The 17,479-nt window shown below is 38.1% G+C and overlaps 1 protein-coding gene across 1 annotated transcript; it reads right to left on the bottom strand.

Annotated features, from left to right (window-relative positions):
* Window positions 1-4,398: 4,398 nt before the first annotated feature.
* On the bottom strand, window positions 4,399-5,277 carry LOC132043904 (uncharacterized). Its single transcript, XM_059434368.1, has 2 exons — window positions 5,113-5,277; window positions 4,399-4,995 (listed from the first exon to the last, which is right to left on the bottom strand). The coding sequence occupies exons 1-2, from the start codon at window positions 5,275-5,277 to the stop codon at window positions 4,399-4,401; spliced, it is 762 nt and encodes a 253-aa protein (XP_059290351.1).
* Window positions 5,278-17,479: the final 12,202 nt, after the last annotated feature.

Consider the following 17,479-nt stretch of genomic DNA (forward strand, 5'->3'; position numbering starts at 1 on the left):
TAATTTTTTGAAGGATTAAGTCTTGACTTATTGAATTGGGAACATGAAGGGAAAAGGGTTATTTCTCATGAGTTATAAATAGTAGTAATTATGGAGTCTAGATCAAGCTATGTATGCTTATTTAACTCTCGTTCTCAGGTTCGTGATATTTTTAGACTTCTCCGTCATAGCTTTCGGTTGGAAATGGGAAAGTGGAGATTCCATAGACGTTCGTGACAGCTGCTCGGCATCGAGGTAGGTTATAGTTTATTTGAGTTAGACTTTCATTAGTAAGTCCTAAACGTGTTATAGAGTTGATGGGAGAAAGCATGATTAGCTCTTCGGACACGGAGTTCGGTGGGATATTATCTAGGTCAGTATGAATGTTGTTTTTGTGGGCTAGTCGCTAATAAATAAGAAGTAGAACCAATCTGTGTAGTCATTATGTGTGAGGGGAGGGAGGTGGTGTGTATATCTTCTTGGTGCGGATTTAGTCAGTGTGGGGTAGTCGTCTATTACTGAACTGGCCACAATAGGGTCTTGTTATATCGTATGCTGGGGTGACTCGTACTTTGAATGTAATTGACTTTGTCGTGTATCCGTGTTGTTGTTGAGTTGATTCTGTGAGTCTATTATGAAACTGTGAAATTGGGGTCTTGTATTCATTGGCATTGGTACTCTTCTTGTTGATTGAGATGGTTGCATATGCTTGCTGGTGTTGAGTTGAATTATCCGAGTCTTGTTATGACTTATGACATGATGTCTTGTATTTCTTGACATTGACATTATTGATTAATTATGTTCCATATTGACTGTTGAAATGGAAATACATCGAGATTCATATTGTGAACGGATACAGATATATATATATATATATATATATATCCAAATACTTGCTGCGCCAGGGTGAGGATTTGGCCTAGTTACAGGCTCGTGATCCGAGGTTAGTTCAGAAGCGAGTGGTACATGGACACCATAGGTCCCCTGCAGGTCATGACTATTAGGAAAACAATACCATTAGCATGTGTGTACGGATGCGATACTATCATTATTGCATTGGACTCATATTATTCCTGTGTTTGGTTGGTGACTGGACTTATAATATCCCCGTGATTGGTTGATGGTTGTACCTATTTGATGATGTTATTTTGGTTATGGGCGATTGTGTTTACGTGTAACTTTATGGCCCCGTTGACTAATGAGGAAATGTAGTGTCGGAGTGATTCCGGCTAGCCGGTTCGGGGAGTTAGAAGTACGGTTGAGATACCGTCATTGGTTGCGTTGCTTTTACTTAGTTTTACTTGCATTTGATAAGTGACTATTGACTAATGTCTAATGTGGGCTATTGTGTTGTTGTGTCTATTTGTTAATTTACGAGTCTGTTAGATTATGGTGGAAAAGGTAAGAATTAGTGGTTCCACTTGGTATTGGTTGGTATGGAGGTTGATGTCTGTTCTTTATTAATTGTTGTGGGTTAGCTGGTCTAGGAGTCTGTCTTGAATGTAACTGTTGTTGTCTGTTGGTGCTTACTTTCTATTGTTGCGTTGACATGGTAAAGGGATATGAGCATGTTTATGTCGAAACTTTTTAAGTATAGGTAGGTTTTTTTTAAAACTGTACTTATCTATTTATTCTGATTGATTCTATATCGTATTGCGTGAACTAATCTTAGTCAGACTTATGTGTGGTGACTAATACTACTCTTGCTACATCCTTTGCGGGGTGTGGATGTGTTTCAGATTATGGCTTGAATGTTTCAATAGCGGAAGTGGCATACATCTCCCTCCAGCTTCTGTGTATCTTATTCCAAGGCAGAAGTTGTGTCATTTTATTTTTAGTTTACTCCTCGGTATTATAGAATCTCTTGTACATGTTTACACTAGGTCCCGGGAAGTTATAATTTTTAAATTTATAAAAGTGTCATTTATGTTTTCTTACTTAATGTTCCTTTCTACTAGTTTTCAAATTGAAAACGAGTTTTAATAGTGGGTTGGTTGGTAAGGTTTCACCTACTAGGTGAGAATAAGGTAGGTGCCCGCACGAGCCATAAATTGGTTTGTGATATTTGGTATCAGAGCCCAGATTACCGGTCTCACAAGTACAAGAGTAATGTCTAGTAGAGTCTCGTGGAATGGTACGTTGATGTCCGTACCCATCCACGAGAGGCTATGGGGCATCTAAGAAATCTTCCTTTGCTATGGGGCATCTAGGAAATCTTCCCTTTCTTCTTTCCTATCGTGTTATCTCGATCACTCAATCCAATTAGTATCTAGGTGATTCAAATTAGTATCTTGATGAGTCCAATTGGTATCTGGGCAATTCCAATTGTTATCTAGCAGTAGCGTCCTGCTGATGATATGTGATTCATGTTTATATGTGATTAGTAAATCAATAAGTTTCGAGGACATAATCTCGCGTGGCGTCGGAAAACGCCACTCCTGTCATTCTATGCGCGGTACACTTTTGCCATAAGCGGGTTGGCCGTTTCTGGAATATCATCCGCCGCGACGGACCCTCGATCTCTTTATCCGCCATCGCGAGTCTTTCTTCGCCATAATGATTTCCGCACAGCGAAAAACACCATTGGCAGCTAAACGCACTTCAGCTGACCGTTCCTAACACGCAAACTTTTTCAACTTCGTGCAATTCAGAAAAACCCAAGGAAACCAGCAATTCCAAAACAAAAATTTCTTTAAAAAAAAAATAATAAATAAAATAGCCCAACGAGGGCAAAAGTCATCCAAATTTCAACAAAACATCCAAACCAAGATACAGAAATCAACAAAAAGCAAATTTTTCAAACATGCCAACTAAATAAAAACCATTATCTGAAGTAAAAGCCCTACAAAGGCAAGGAAAACCATGCTTAAAAAAGGAACCACTATGCCACTGCCCTGCTGGTTGCCTCATCACCTCCGTCAACCAACTGCTGGAAGCATTATTGTTAAGCCTGGACCCGCTCAAGAAGGAGAATTGCGGGGCGTCGCCCTTGGTCACCTTTGAAAGCTTTCCTTGGGGTTCATAGTCTTTATAAGGCCCTTGATTCCTTCCCATATCCTGGCAAACAGCTTGTCCCTAGACCGGCTCTTTTTCTTTTCCTTATCAAAGTCCTTCCAGAGCTCCCCATAGGCCTCAGACATAGAAATATAGATGCCCTGCAAGGTGTCCACTGATTCCTGCATCCTTAACTGAGCCACCATCTACTTCTTCACCTCACCCGAGTGAAACCACCAGCACCAGCAACAGCACTAGATGAACTAGCCTCCATGGAAGGTCGGGCTAAGTTCATCATCATGCTCTTCATTGATACCATCTCGGTCTCTATCCGCTCAAAAGGGCCCTGAGGTTGTGAAGTGCCGGCCCCGTCCCCTCCCTTCTCCTAAACATTACTGCCCTCATCATCGTAGTCAACTTTTTTTTTCTTGCCTTGGCTATTCGAACCCTTTAGCCTCAACGGGTCAAAGTCAACGTCGGAGTTGACCATAGTATCAGTGGGCTCCCTAGGCACCCCGGCTCACATGCACAATAAGGTAATAAGAGAGGGGAACATCAAACTCGGACCACTCCTGGCTAGGAAACTCCTCCACTCCAGGATCACTTGTCTACCCACGTTCACCGACACACCATCCAAAATAAGGGCCACTACGAGTGCCTGAGGGTGGGTAACGTCAATAGTGTTACTCGAGGGGAGAATTATGTGGGATACAATGCTCAACTACCTGCGGGCGTCAACGAAAAAGTAACGGCTCTTAATCACGGTCAGGCTGTGGACTCAAGTAATCTTGCCTCTCTTTGCCTCCGGCACTAGCATAGACACCAACCAAGGGCCATTCTTTGTCGCAATTCTTGGCGTTCATCTCATCATCTGGATGGTTGTCCTGCTCATAAATCTCATTTATCACCGCCGCCCCAATCTTCACCTTAACACTCCAAATCTGAATCTCCAAGTCTGGAGAGGAAAAATCCACAGTGCGGAGCATAGCATAAAACTCTCTAACCCAACTCGCATTGCATTGATCGAGATCCTCAACCAATTTGTTCCACCTAATAGCTTGTAGGCGGTTGTAAAATTTTGGGGCGAGTTCATCCACCCGATCCATAATAAAGCCTCTCTCTCACAACAGCACCTTATTTTTCTGCTCCAAGAAGCATCTTTTGCATTCAGTGGCGGAGCCAGGATTTTTATTAAGGGGTGTCAAAATATAAAGAAGTAAACACGCGAAAAATTCAACAAAATAAACTTTGTTAATGAAAGCAAAATGTAATTGCATTATCGCAATTGTACGACACGAGGTTTCATCTCCTGAAATGTTTTTACAATAGCATCATTAGAAATATTAATAAATACATCTTTTTCTACATAAGGAACTAAGCAGCCGCTCAAAAGTCCGTCATTCATCTGATTTCGCGGGTCATTCTTTAATAAACTTCATTGCCGAAAACGCCTCTTTCAACGGATGCAAGGCGGGCAAGTAAAAAACTTTCACTAAGCGGAATACGAGAGGAAAGTTTAAGTGCTTCTGAACTTGTTTTCTTGAGAACTAGTTTTCTTGGCAAACCTTTCATCAATATCACAGACATCAATAATGTATGTCGCAAGCTGATTCTCAAGAGAACCCATACTAAATTCATTAAAGTCATCAGGATATAATTTTCAGCCATTCTCATTATCTTCCTGATGTTAAAACTAGAATATGAGTCAATTGGATTCAAACAAGCAACTCCATGAAGCAAATCAGTAGTCACCTCGTTAAAACGATCACTGAGTTCTTGAAGTTGCCAATCAATAATTTTATAGAACATATAATAACGATAATGATGTAAGACCGTATGATCAGCAGGTTTACGCCATGATCTTCCAGAGTTAACATATGGCTCTTCAAAATTAGGAATCAAAATGTTATACTTTATACAAAATGTAGATACCTTATCAATAAGCGCATCCCAGGCATCCTCCCTTAACGATTGCAACATTCTCTTTGCTACTTTAACGAGTAGCATAGCATTTGCAATATCCTATTATTTCTTTTTTAACGATTTATTAAGCTCATCTGTGATTCCTAAGATATCTCTCATCAAATGCAACATAAAAGCAATCTTAAATGTTTAACAAGCTTCAAGATATCATGTTGCCTTAGCACTTTCATCTGGAGAACATGCATCAAGAACATCAATAATAGAGGCAAACATAAGAATAAAATTACAAAAGGATTTGTAGTGAGATCCCCAACGAGTATCACCAGATCTTATAAGACCAAGTTCTTGATGCAAGCCTCTACCTGTTGTAAGTTCACCCATATCTCTTGAATTCTTTCTTTTTAAGATTCTCGAAATTCATCCATACGCTTAAAAGAAGCTCCCAACACATTCAAAACATTTGAAACTAATAATACAAGTTCTCCCACTTGAATACATTTTTTAGAAATTGCAACAAGAGTTAGTTGAAGTTGATGAGCAAAATAATGAATAGAATGTGCTGAGAAACTTTCTTGCCTAATCAACTTTTTAAGGCCTTTTATCTCACCTTGCATATTGCTTGCCCCATCGTAACATTGTCCACGCACATAATATAGACTCAATGAATGTTGAGAAAGTAAATTGACAATTGCACTCTTTAGAGATAAAGCACTAGTATCTTGAACATGTACAATATCAATCAATCGCTCATCACAAATCACTTTCGATCAACATATCATAAACAATGCACCATTTGCTCCTTACGTGACACATCAAAATATTCATCAACTAATAAGGCAAAGTAGTCACCATTTAATTCCTCAATGATAGTTTTGATGATGGTCTCTATCTTATATGCAATCACAATATCTTTTTGAATCATTTGAGAGGTCATTCGTTCATTCTGAGGAGCATGTTCCAACACATAATCATGAATTTTATCATAGTGTTTCATATACCATGAGAGAATTCCAAGCAAATTACCCCAATTAAGTGATGATTTAGATTCATCATGACCCCGAAATGCAAATCCTTGATTCACAAGAAGTCTTAATACATCAATTGAAGGAGTTAAGCGAAGCCAGTACTCATGCTTAAATTGATCAGATTGCCCCTTCCCAAATGCAGATACAATAGACTGTTGTTGTCGACTTAGATCTTCACATCTTCTTTTTGCCTAGTTATGAATGCTATTTGGCTTACCAACATGTGTCCACAAACTTTTCTTTTTATTCAAACTCTTAAACCCTATGGTTGAAAATACATCACCTCCACCTTGATGAATGTTACTATCTTTAAATAACTAACAATACAAACAATCTTTAACGCATCGTTAATTACGTTTATACTCCAACCAATCGGGATATCCTCAAACCATTTAGGATTAAAGTACAAGATATCTCCATAAAAATCATTGGAGGAAAGATATGATTCACGGAGTTGACAAGGACCTTGTCGAATGTATGCTCTCCTAATTACATCACGATTGTTTGGATGATAGTCCAAGATTTGAGTTCTTTTCACTGGATCGTACTCTAAAGAATCTAAATCAATTTCTTGTCTTTGAGACGAATGCAATGGTACTTCCGATTGATTGGCATTCTCTAAATCAGTTTCCTGTCTTTGAGAAGAATGCAATGGTACTTCCAATTGGTTGGAATTTTCTTCCCGATTAGGTTGATTATGAGAGGCCAAATTTGATTTTGTTACTTTGAAAAAATACTTCTTCAGCGATTTTTGAGACTGAATTATAAAATAAAAATTAGTTAGAAGTAGAGAAGTACCAATATAGTAACAATCAACTCAAACAACAAGACCCTTTAAGCTTCATCACTTAAAAGGTAATATCAAACAACACCACAACACTTTCAGAGAAATAAACCAAACCAGATAAGATATTGCACAAGATTGGATAAAACCACAATGTCGATTAACACTTATGGCACAAATCAACTGCAATCAAATCAAAATAAACCGACTACAAAACTTAGAAGTTTTTGTTTTATATGCCAGTTAGAAGTTGGAACTTTTCTTGAATGTGTAGCCATTATGAGCTAGTCAATGTTGGGCCTATAATTTTGGATGGCAAGAAAATCCAAATCTAAACCAAACAGTAGTAAGAAATTAAGATCGAATTAATGGTTTTTTTTTGTTTCAAATTAAACACAAGAGAAACGAAAATCTACTTTGCAGTACAACACATTAGAATAAGCTTTTTTCACTCATTACAATATCACTCACCATGGAAATTAATTAGTGCAAAACAAAACTAACGTCAAAAACAAAAGGAAAATTTGACGAGAGGAGAAAGAAAAGGACAACAAGAAATAAAGGGTGAAGACTAACTTAACGTTGCCATGACGACGACGATTGATCAACGGTAGCCAGAGAGGTATGAGCACGAGCAGAAATTGGGGATTTGTTTAATCCCTAATTCAAACCACGTTTCTTTTCTAGAATTAGGGATTTGTTTAATCCCTTATTGATGCTCAGTAGTCACATTATTATTTTAAAGATAAAGTCTACGTCGTCATTTCAACTCACTTATTTTTTTTTTTTTAAAAAAAAAAAAAAACAATGACGGAAGTCAAAAAAAAAAAACTATGTCGCGAACTGGGATCGAACACGCAACCTTGGAAACCTTTGACACCCCCTAACCACTGGGCTGAGCCTTCAACTTATTACAAGAGGTGTCAATACTAGTACATATATGTATAAAACCAGAATTTCATATACCTATACAACGTAATTTTCTGGCGAAGGGGTGTTGCTTGACACCCCTGGGGACCAAGCAGCTCCGCCCCTGTTTGTACTGTGGGGTGACGAACCTTTCATAAGCGTGAGCTCCTTGATTCTGGGATATGGTGTAGTGTAAATGTATACCTATGAAAATAAATAGCGTTAGTTCAATAGTACACCGAGTTCAATCAGCAATAAGATGTTTACAGACCCAGGAAAACCAATAAAATCAACATAGGTATGAAGTTATTAGTGTTTTGTTTCTACCTCTCTCTTGCAGTGCTATCAGTACCATAGTAGCGAGCCCACAACTGCTACCGTGAAGTTCTCGACCCCTTGCGTTTCCATGCCAGCGATCAAGCGAGCGCTATGTAGGGGTCCGCGCCAGCGGAAGAATTTCCGATGCAGCGAACCCGTCTTCTTTAGTAGAAAACCCTTGTTTTCTCAAAAATGGTGCCTCAAATTTTTTTTCCAAACTTCAACAGATTTCGACATAGATCGGGTAGTATGTTAACATGCATGTCGTTAACACCCCATAGAACATCAATATAACAACAGATAGGCTTCTAATTTTGAGCAAATATTAAAATCCTTCTACCAAATGTACCCACCACCCCAACAAGGTTTTACCCCCATTTTCAAGCAAGTCTTAGGTAGTAAACGATGCTAAGACTTTGTGAACGTTAAATAACATACTATAATTCAAATTCTCCCTTCCCCAAAGTAGCCAAACCATTGTCTCAAAATCCTAAAATTTTGCATCATCCCACATTTTTAGGCATGAGAAATTCAAAATAAGGCTTAAAACCAACTTCTTAGTGTGATATGATGGATTACATACCTTGAAATAGCAGGAGATGGTGTAAGTTTCCAAGAAAGTGACCCTTCCTTTTGCACCAAAATTTTTGCCTTCTTTTGTTATGTGTGGGGAAGTATGGAGAATGAATGGGGAGTGTAGGGGGTTTAAAATAGGACAAGAGAGAAGATTAGGGGACTAAAGGGGAGAATGGGGGGAGAGAAAATCGTGGTGAGTGGGGAAGGAAAATGGTTAAGGAAGAGAGATTGAGGGGGGGAGTGATATGAATCACCCTCCCCATTTTAATTCTGTCTAGGTAGTTCCACGGTAGCGGTAACGCTACGGCGGAAGGCCCATCCGCTGTAGCGGCCCACGAGGTCTTCCAGTCCTCGCGCCCGCGGTCTCAAGTCGCGGCAACAGCTCGTAGTCCGGCCTTTTTAACCGTATTGTTTTGTCTGTGATATGCATTCCAAGTCCGCTTCCTGAACTGTGTGTGCAGCCTTAAAAGGGCTAACAATATTAAGAAAAGTCTGGTACCTCGTTCCTTCCTTAGTTTGGTTGGTCTAGTAAAGACGTTTTCAAGTAGCATGAGGTATTAATGTCCGTTAGTGGGTGATTTCCAGTACGAACTCAAATAATTTTTGGTTATTGTACTGAGACCTGGAGCAAAGATTTTAGAAATCACGATTTTAGTATGAGCCCCATTAAATATCCAACGCTCAGAATATAACCGTTTAATCCCATACCACCTTAAGCCGTTCGGGAATAGTAGTTTAATTGGTATCTGATGTAACGACCCGTCTACTCATTATTAGACTTTTCGCAGCCCGTGTATAAGAACCAAGTTGATTTGTTGTATGGCTAGTCCGTGGGGAAGTTTTACGTATGGTTTTAACTATAGTCGAGTCGGTAAGAGTTTAAAGTTATGTAGTCGAGCAGAACCGCTTCACCGCAGTGGTCGAAGAACCGCCTCAGCGAATCCGCCCCAACGAACAAGTAGACCACTGCAGCGGCCTACGTGAACCAGACCCAACTTGAAAACCTTATTTCGGGATTTGATCCCATTTTTCCATAAAACCTTATTCTAAGCCGTCACCGAAAAAGATTTCTGAACAGAGCACCTAGAGACTTGAGAAAGGTAAACCTTCAAACATCTTTCAGGCTATCTTCTTTAAAGATAATTCTTCTTATGCTAAGCTTTATCTCATATGATTAATAAATATAGGGTCCTTATCATTGTTTCCACCCTAGAAAAGTGTAGCGGGCAATCTTGACCAGAAATCTTGTACTTTCAAAAACTTCACATCGATTCTTGTCTTAGGATGATAAACTAAACACGAATAATGATTCTTTCAATATTTAGAGAATGGATTAAGTCTTGACTTATTGAATTGGGAACATGAAGGGAAAGGTTATTTCCTATAATTTATAAGGACCAGTAATTATGGAGTCTAGACTGTTATGTATGCTTATTTGACTCTCGTTCTCGGGTTTGTGATATTTCTAGACTTCTCCATCATAGCTTTCAATTGGAAACGGGAAAGTGAAGATTCCATGGACGTTCGTGACAGCTACTCGGCATCGAGGTAGGTTATGGTTTACTTGAGTTAAACTTTGATTAGTGAGTCGTATATGTGTTATAGAGTTGATTGGGAGAAAGCATGATTAGGTCTTCGGACACGGAGTTCGGTTGGATATTATCCAGGTTAGTATGAATGTTGTTTTTATGGACTAGTCGCTACTAAATGAGAAGTAGAATCAAGGCATGTATTTGTTATGTACAGAGATGGGATAGTATATATATATATATATATATATATATATATATATATATATAGGTGTGTGTGTGTGTGGCTGACGGTAAGGATGTTACAGGCTCGTGATTCGAGGTCAGTTCCGGAGCGAGTGGTACATGGACACCATGGGTCCTCTGCAGGTCATGACTATTGGGAAAACAATACCATTAGCATGTGTGTACGGATGTGATACTATTATTATTACATTGCATTGGACTCATATTATTCCAGTGTTTGGTTGGTAACTGGACTTATCATATCCCCGTGATTGGTTGATGGTTGTACCTGTTTGATGATGTTATTTTGGTTATGGGCGGTTGTGTTTACTTGTAACTTCATGGCCCCGTTGACTAATGAGGAAATGTAGTGTCGGAGTGATTCCAGTTAGCATGGTTCAGGGTTGGAAGTACGGTTGAGATACCGTCGTTGGTTGTGTTGCTTTTACTTAGTTTTACTTGCATTTGATAAGTGACTATTGACTAATGTCTGATGTGGGTTGTTGTGTTGTTATGTCTATTTGTCAATTTACGAGTCTGTTAGATTATGGAGGGAAAAGGTAAGGATTAGTGGTTCCACTTAGTATTGGTTGGTATGGAGGTTGATCTCTGTTCTTTATTAATTATTGTGGGTTAGCTGGTCTAGGAGTCTGTCTTGAATGTAATTGTTGTTGTCTGTTGGTGCTTACTTCATGTTGTTGCGTTGACATGGTAAAGGGATATGAGCATGTTTATGTCGAAACTGTTTACGTATGTGTAGGATTTAAAAAAAAAAAGTGTTACGACTGTACTTATCTATTTATTCTGATTGATTCTATATCGTATTGCGTGAACTAATCTTAGTCGGTCTATGATGCTTACCAGTACGTGTGGTGTACTAATACTACACTTGCTACTTCCTTTTTGGGGTGTAGAAGTGTTTTAGGTTATGGCTTAAATGTTTCGATAGCGGATGTGGCATACATCTCTCTCCAGCTTTTGTCCGTCTTATTCCAAGGCAAAAGTTGTGCCATTTTATTTTGAGTTTACTCCTTGGTATTGTAGAAGCTCTTGTACATGTCTAGACTAGGTCTCTGGAAGTTGTAATGTTTAAATTTATAAAGAGTGTCATTTATGTTTTCTTACTTAGTGTTCCTTCCTACCAGTTGTTAACTTGAAAACGAGTTTTAATAGCGAGTTGGTTGGTAAGAGTTCGCCTACTAGGTGAGGATAAGGTAGGTGCCCGCACGAGCCATAAATTGGGTCGTGATATTTCCATTATCCTTATCCATTACTTGGTCTCATAACTGAAATCATCACCTAAACAAAGTATAAAAGAACCAGTTGAGTCACTTACTCAGATAAACAAATAGTCAAGTAGTCGAAGAATCAGATACGAAGTCACTCACATAACCAAATAAGGTAAGTAATGAAATGTAATATGCTCCTTATACATACAGAGCTTTGGGGACTGTACAGAAGGTGTGACCCATGGGGGACCGCTAAGTCCATATACCACCCGGAATCATCAGACCTTGCATTATAATGCAACCTGTTGCAGGCTTGCAGCCCGCTTTTCATAACCACATGCACAGTTGAATATATAAGAGCATGAATAACTCAATCTCTGGACTTAATAGCCAATAATTCACATAAGTTCATCATCATCAAACTTAATAGCCACAATTTCGATTTGTATTCATCGACAGGTTTACAAGAGTGTACAACGTTATTAAGGATTTCAGCACAATCCAATCAAGTATAAACACGTAGCATTATAACAATTAATGACCATATGCTTTGGCATTCTTGGTTCACGGCCCGTATCTACAAGTACATTACAACCTAACACAATACACCGGTACTCGAATGCCAAGCAAACATGTCACGAACCTCAAGAGAGCGTCTTTCATTTCCTCAAAGCCTCAGATTGATCCCAATCTATCAATTACATAGTCTACATGAGTATATGAGTCCGTTGACACCTATATTGCTGTAATAATACCAGGAACCCAAAAACGAACCCACAGTAGTCAAACCCGAGCCCGAAGGAAAAAATTGCAATTTTATATTAGAAATAGTTTACCCATAACCTAAATAGTCTAAATCCATAAAATCATGCAAAACTAACCATGGTTTTACCTCCAATTTTAAGAAAAACCCAATTTCAACATTGGGCTAAAACTCCCAATTTTCCAACCCAAACTATGGATTAAATCCTAAATAAAGGAGATTCACGAAGAAACATTGAACTGAGAGTCAGAATCTTACCCTCGAGCTTTAAACGAGCAAAAGGCCTTGAAATCGCCTAAACTGAGCTCGAATGCTCCCAAATTGAGTTATGAACAAATGAAATCGAATTGGAAAAATAAAAGGTATTCTGCCCAGTGATGTCACACCTGCGAAATATCCCTTGATGATACGGCATCACACCTGCGGAAAAACCAACACAGGTGTGGGCGTCATTTAACACCTGGGAAGGAACCTCGCACCTGTGGGGTCGCAGAAGCGATTAGCCATCCGCAAATGCGAACCAACACCACCCTATAACCCTTGCACCTGCGGCCCATCCTGCGCAGGTTCGAATGCACCAGAACCAGCTGAAGCTCAACTTTTCCTAACACCCCGATTTAACCCTCGGAACTCATTCAGAACCCCCCCCTCCCCCCTCCCCCCTCCCCCAACAAAACCAAATATGCATTTCGATCATAAAACATACTACAAACCTGCTCGTACACTCAAAATATCGAAAAGAGGTCATCTTGACTTGATATTGACCGTGGTCAACTCTTAACTTAAAGTTTCACTAGTTTCCAACCAAAAACCCAAATCATGTCCGAGCCTCGCTGGACCCGAACCAACTACCTGACTAAGTATAAAACACATTCCAGACCTAATGGAATCTATGAAACTTCGATATAGAACCATTTACCCCCAATGTTGACTTTGGTCAAACTTCCTCATTTTTCTTAAGGACTTTAAAATTTGCTAATTCTAATTCGAAACTCACCCGATTTTCTCGGGAATCGCGTCACTCATCTCCAAGTCAATAAACACCAAGATGAAACTACTAAAAGGTTATTTGGGGGAAAGAGAGTAAAAAAACATAAAACAACTAAGCGGGTCGTTACAGTGAGAACGAAATTCCATCATTCATTGAGGGTAAGTGATCTAAACGTTGTCTTATGATTATATCTTAATTAACCATTGAATTTTAGTCTTTAACATGGATTTACAAGTGGAATTTGAGGATTTTGACTAACTCCTAAAAATGATAAATTGATGACTTAAGCTAGTAAATGAACTCAAAACGGAAATCTAATAATGGATCTGAACTGGTGGGCTTATGGGTAACACGGTATGCATTTTATTTTGAGGTTTGACTATGTGGGTTAAGGGTTGACTTGTGTTTGACTTTGACCTAGACTGCATATTTTTTTTTTTATCAAGTAAAGTATTTCAATAATAATAACAAGGCCTAGATTGTCATATACAAGATATATACCCAAAAAAGGAGAACCTTACAAAAATGGTTCTCTCCAAAAGATACCCAATCCTCTATACAATTAGGAACTACATGTGCACCAAAAGAAAATAATGGAACGAAGGCTACTCCTCACTTGAGGAAAGCTCAACTCCACCCCTTCAAAATTTCTCTCTCCCCAAATGACCCACATTAAAGCAAGAGGGCTAACATTCGAAGCCTTTTGCCTTCTTCTCCTAGCTCCAGTCTTCCAATTGAACATCAACTCCTTCACGGATCTCGGCATCACCCATGAAACATCGACCCTTAACCTAGACTGCATATTAAATTATAGATTAGAGTTTAATAGAATTATTTGACCCTGTTAAATATTCTTTTGTCTAGAGTTGAGTGATTTTGACGTATTTGGGCGTGGAAAAGCGGTGTTGGAAGGTTGAAAGCTTACTAGGACTGGTATATATTAAGACTTTGACCTCAATAAGAAAATTTTCTCAAACTAATGAGATTTTATGTGCATACATGTGTGGGGGTAACGTATATACGGGAGTGACGAGCATATATACGTGTTTGGGGTAGCTAAATAGCATACTTGATTGTAATACATTACTAGCTTGTCATTTATGTGTTGTGATTATTTGTTCATATCAGACCTATTAACAAGCTAGAAAGCATAATAGATCTTTGTACACGTTGCTTTTCATATATTGAGTATTACTTTGTCATGTATTGTGGTATTTTATCACGATTCCTTGTTTCGTGTTATGATGTAATTGTGGATAAGTGTGATATGGATCTTGAAAACGGAAAAGGGCCAATTATTGGAAAAGGTCCAAATATACCTCTCGTTATACTTTGGGTTCAAATATACTCCTATCGTTATATTATTGGATCAAACATACCCCTCCTCCGTTAAAGTTGTCCAAGGTGGACATGCAATCCTACTTGGCACTTACATTTGATGAGGTGAATGCCACGTGGCATGCCACCTCATCACCCCAAATCCAATTTTACCTCTCCCTTCTATTTGTTCTTCCATCACTAAAAATTCCTTCCCCTCCACCGCCACAATGACTATGATCTTCGTGAGGTTGTTATGGCATTCATAGAAGTTTAAATCAGACAAGATCGAACTTTTTTTATTTTACCATCGGTGATGTTAATTGAGAATTGGAGTAGAAAAGATAAATCAGTGTTGAAAACATGCATTTCGGTAAAACTGGATGACTCTCCCATGTTCCGAGTTTGTTCTTCCTCTTCTTAATTCTTCTCTAATCACAATCGTCTCTCTCCTCGTTACACTCAGCATTAGATTTAAAAAAATACTTTAGAAAAAAGGAAATGGATCTATTGGTTTCTTTTTTGTATTCATTTTCATCAGTTGCCATTTGCTTTAAAAGTTTATTACCAAGTTTACTAAATGGTTGCTAAATAGTGGAAAGATTAAAATGAGAGATAGAATCACCCTGTAACCTTATAATTTACCCAACTGTTGAGTTTGTTGTTGCTGACAACAATACCTTTCATTCAGTGGTGGTAATGGCGGTGGAGGGGGAGGAATTTTTAGTGGTAGGAGAACAAATAGAGGGAAAAAGTAAAATGGGTTTGGGGTGATGAGGTGGCATGTCACATGGCATCCACCTCATCAAATGTAAGTGTCAAGTAGGATTGGATGTCCAACTTGGATAACTTTAACAGAGGAGGGGTATATTTGATCCAATAATATAACGGTAGGGGTATATTTGGACTCAAAGTATAATAAGGGGTATATTTGGCCCTTTTCTAATAGTTCAGGGGTATATTTGGCCCTTTTCCGTATTGAAAATTGTGAATCCGATTGTGGTACGGAGATGGAGACTATTAAGAGTCTAGTTTGATATAGATATGGGGACTATTGAGAGTTTAATTGTGATATTGATGTGAGATTGTTGAGTCCGTGAGATCATTGATATGATCGTGATGTGCACATGAGTAATTAATTGACTTGATACCTCCCTTTTGGTGTGCACACTAATTCTTGTTATGATTGTAGTTGTGTGCACTTGGGTTCTGAATGAGAATATTATTATTGAAATTCTCTCTCCTTCGACTGTATGGTGAAAGATTATGCAGTGTTTGAACATCATCCATGTGCTCTTCATACAGTCAAAACGCTGCATAATCTTCCACCATAAAGTCAACAAATATTGCAAAGTCTACCAAAGAAATCCAGAACGTTAGTTCCTCCGCACCATTAATTTAAAATATTTCAAAGCTTGCTGCAATCATCATTGAAAATGAAAACTCTGAAACTAGTCAATTACATTCTATGGCAATTATTGCACAATCAAAATCATCTCCACTTGCAGGTTGTGGGAGGGTATCATATTTACACGTAATGTCAAATTCAAACCTCTATTTACCAAACCCACAATATAATTTTATTTTTGTTTAGCATAATAACTAAAGACTAAACTATGCAGCGACCTTCTTTCCCACTCATTGTGAATTTTAAGAGTGGACTTCGGAGAAGATGATTGGCAATGATGAACGAAATGGTCGATGTAACTTTTCTGGTTCTCTTTTAAATTCTGATACTTCTGAAAAACAATTCATGTCTACCATTTTCTGATAAGATGGTGTGATTTTATGGCACAAACGCCTTGGTCATTATAGTTTTCATTATTTGAAACTTCTGTACCCAAAGTTATTTACTAGTAATAAAGATATCTTTGTGTTTCAATGTAAATTATGCATGTATCTATGCGAGATAACCAAGAAAAACTTATTCTAACCATTTTTACGATCCTCAAAACCATTTCATCTTGTTCATAGAGATATTTGGGGACTAGCACAATTAGGCATTATAGGAGCAAGGTGGTTCATTACTATCATTGATAACAATTCTATCTGATGAAACAAAAATCATATGTAGTACTCCTATGTTTAAGCAATTTCACAAGATAATTAAAAATATTTTTCCAATCATGCATTTAGATTCTTCGAACTGACCATAATGGAAAATAATATTCCCCACATGATTAGAAGGACTATGTTATTGAGCATAGTTGTTCTTACGTATCAGACATTATACTTAAGACTCCTCAACAATACAGTGTAGCTGAAAGGAAAAATATTCATATTTTGGAGGTTGACCATTAACTTATGTTCGCTTCAATGTCCCTCAATTTTTTTGGTAATCATACTGTGTATTGGGCTATCATTTGATAATAAATTTGATCTAATTAATGTTTTGGGTATTTTAACTTAAAGTGGGGTCAAATTTTATCGAATTTTTTTTTTGGTAATCATACTGTGTAGGAGTTGTTTGGTTGGGAAACAAGTTATCCTGAGATTATAATGATGGAACTATAATACGGGGACTAAATAGTGATGGAATTATTTAGTGGATATATTTTATTGGGAGATGTTTGGTTCATTAGACTAAAAAATGGGATATACATAATATAATATAAAACATGTGTTCGGTGTATCCAGATAAATTGGGATAAACTTTTATTTCCGATTTTAATCTTGAAATTTGCAAAAGACTTTGGGGGAAAAACCTTGGAAAAGGACATCTTTGGGTTTATCTCGGGATTAAGCAATCCCTAAATTATTATCCCGCCCTTAGGGGTCGTTTGGTAGATGATTTGAAAGTGAGTTATGCAGTAACTAAATCATGCATAAGTAATATTACGTTTGGTAATTGGTCAGGAAATAAGTTATTCATTAACCAAACGACCCCAAGCCCAAAGTTTTATAAAGGGTAGGACAA

Source organism: Lycium ferocissimum, unplaced genomic scaffold (genome assembly GCF_029784015.1).
Source record: "Lycium ferocissimum isolate CSIRO_LF1 unplaced genomic scaffold, AGI_CSIRO_Lferr_CH_V1 ctg300, whole genome shotgun sequence".
In the NCBI taxonomy this organism is placed as follows: Eukaryota; Viridiplantae; Streptophyta; class Magnoliopsida; order Solanales; family Solanaceae; genus Lycium; species Lycium ferocissimum.

Coding starts and splice junctions, on each gene's coding strand:
- LOC132043904 (XM_059434368.1), bottom strand. CDS start 5,277: ATGGGTGAACTTACAACAGGTAGAGGCTTGCATCAAGAACTTGGTCTT. Junction 4,996..5,112: donor CTCCAGATGAAAGTGCTAAG/GCAACATGATAT, acceptor AAGAAATAATAG/GATATTGCAAATGCTATGCT.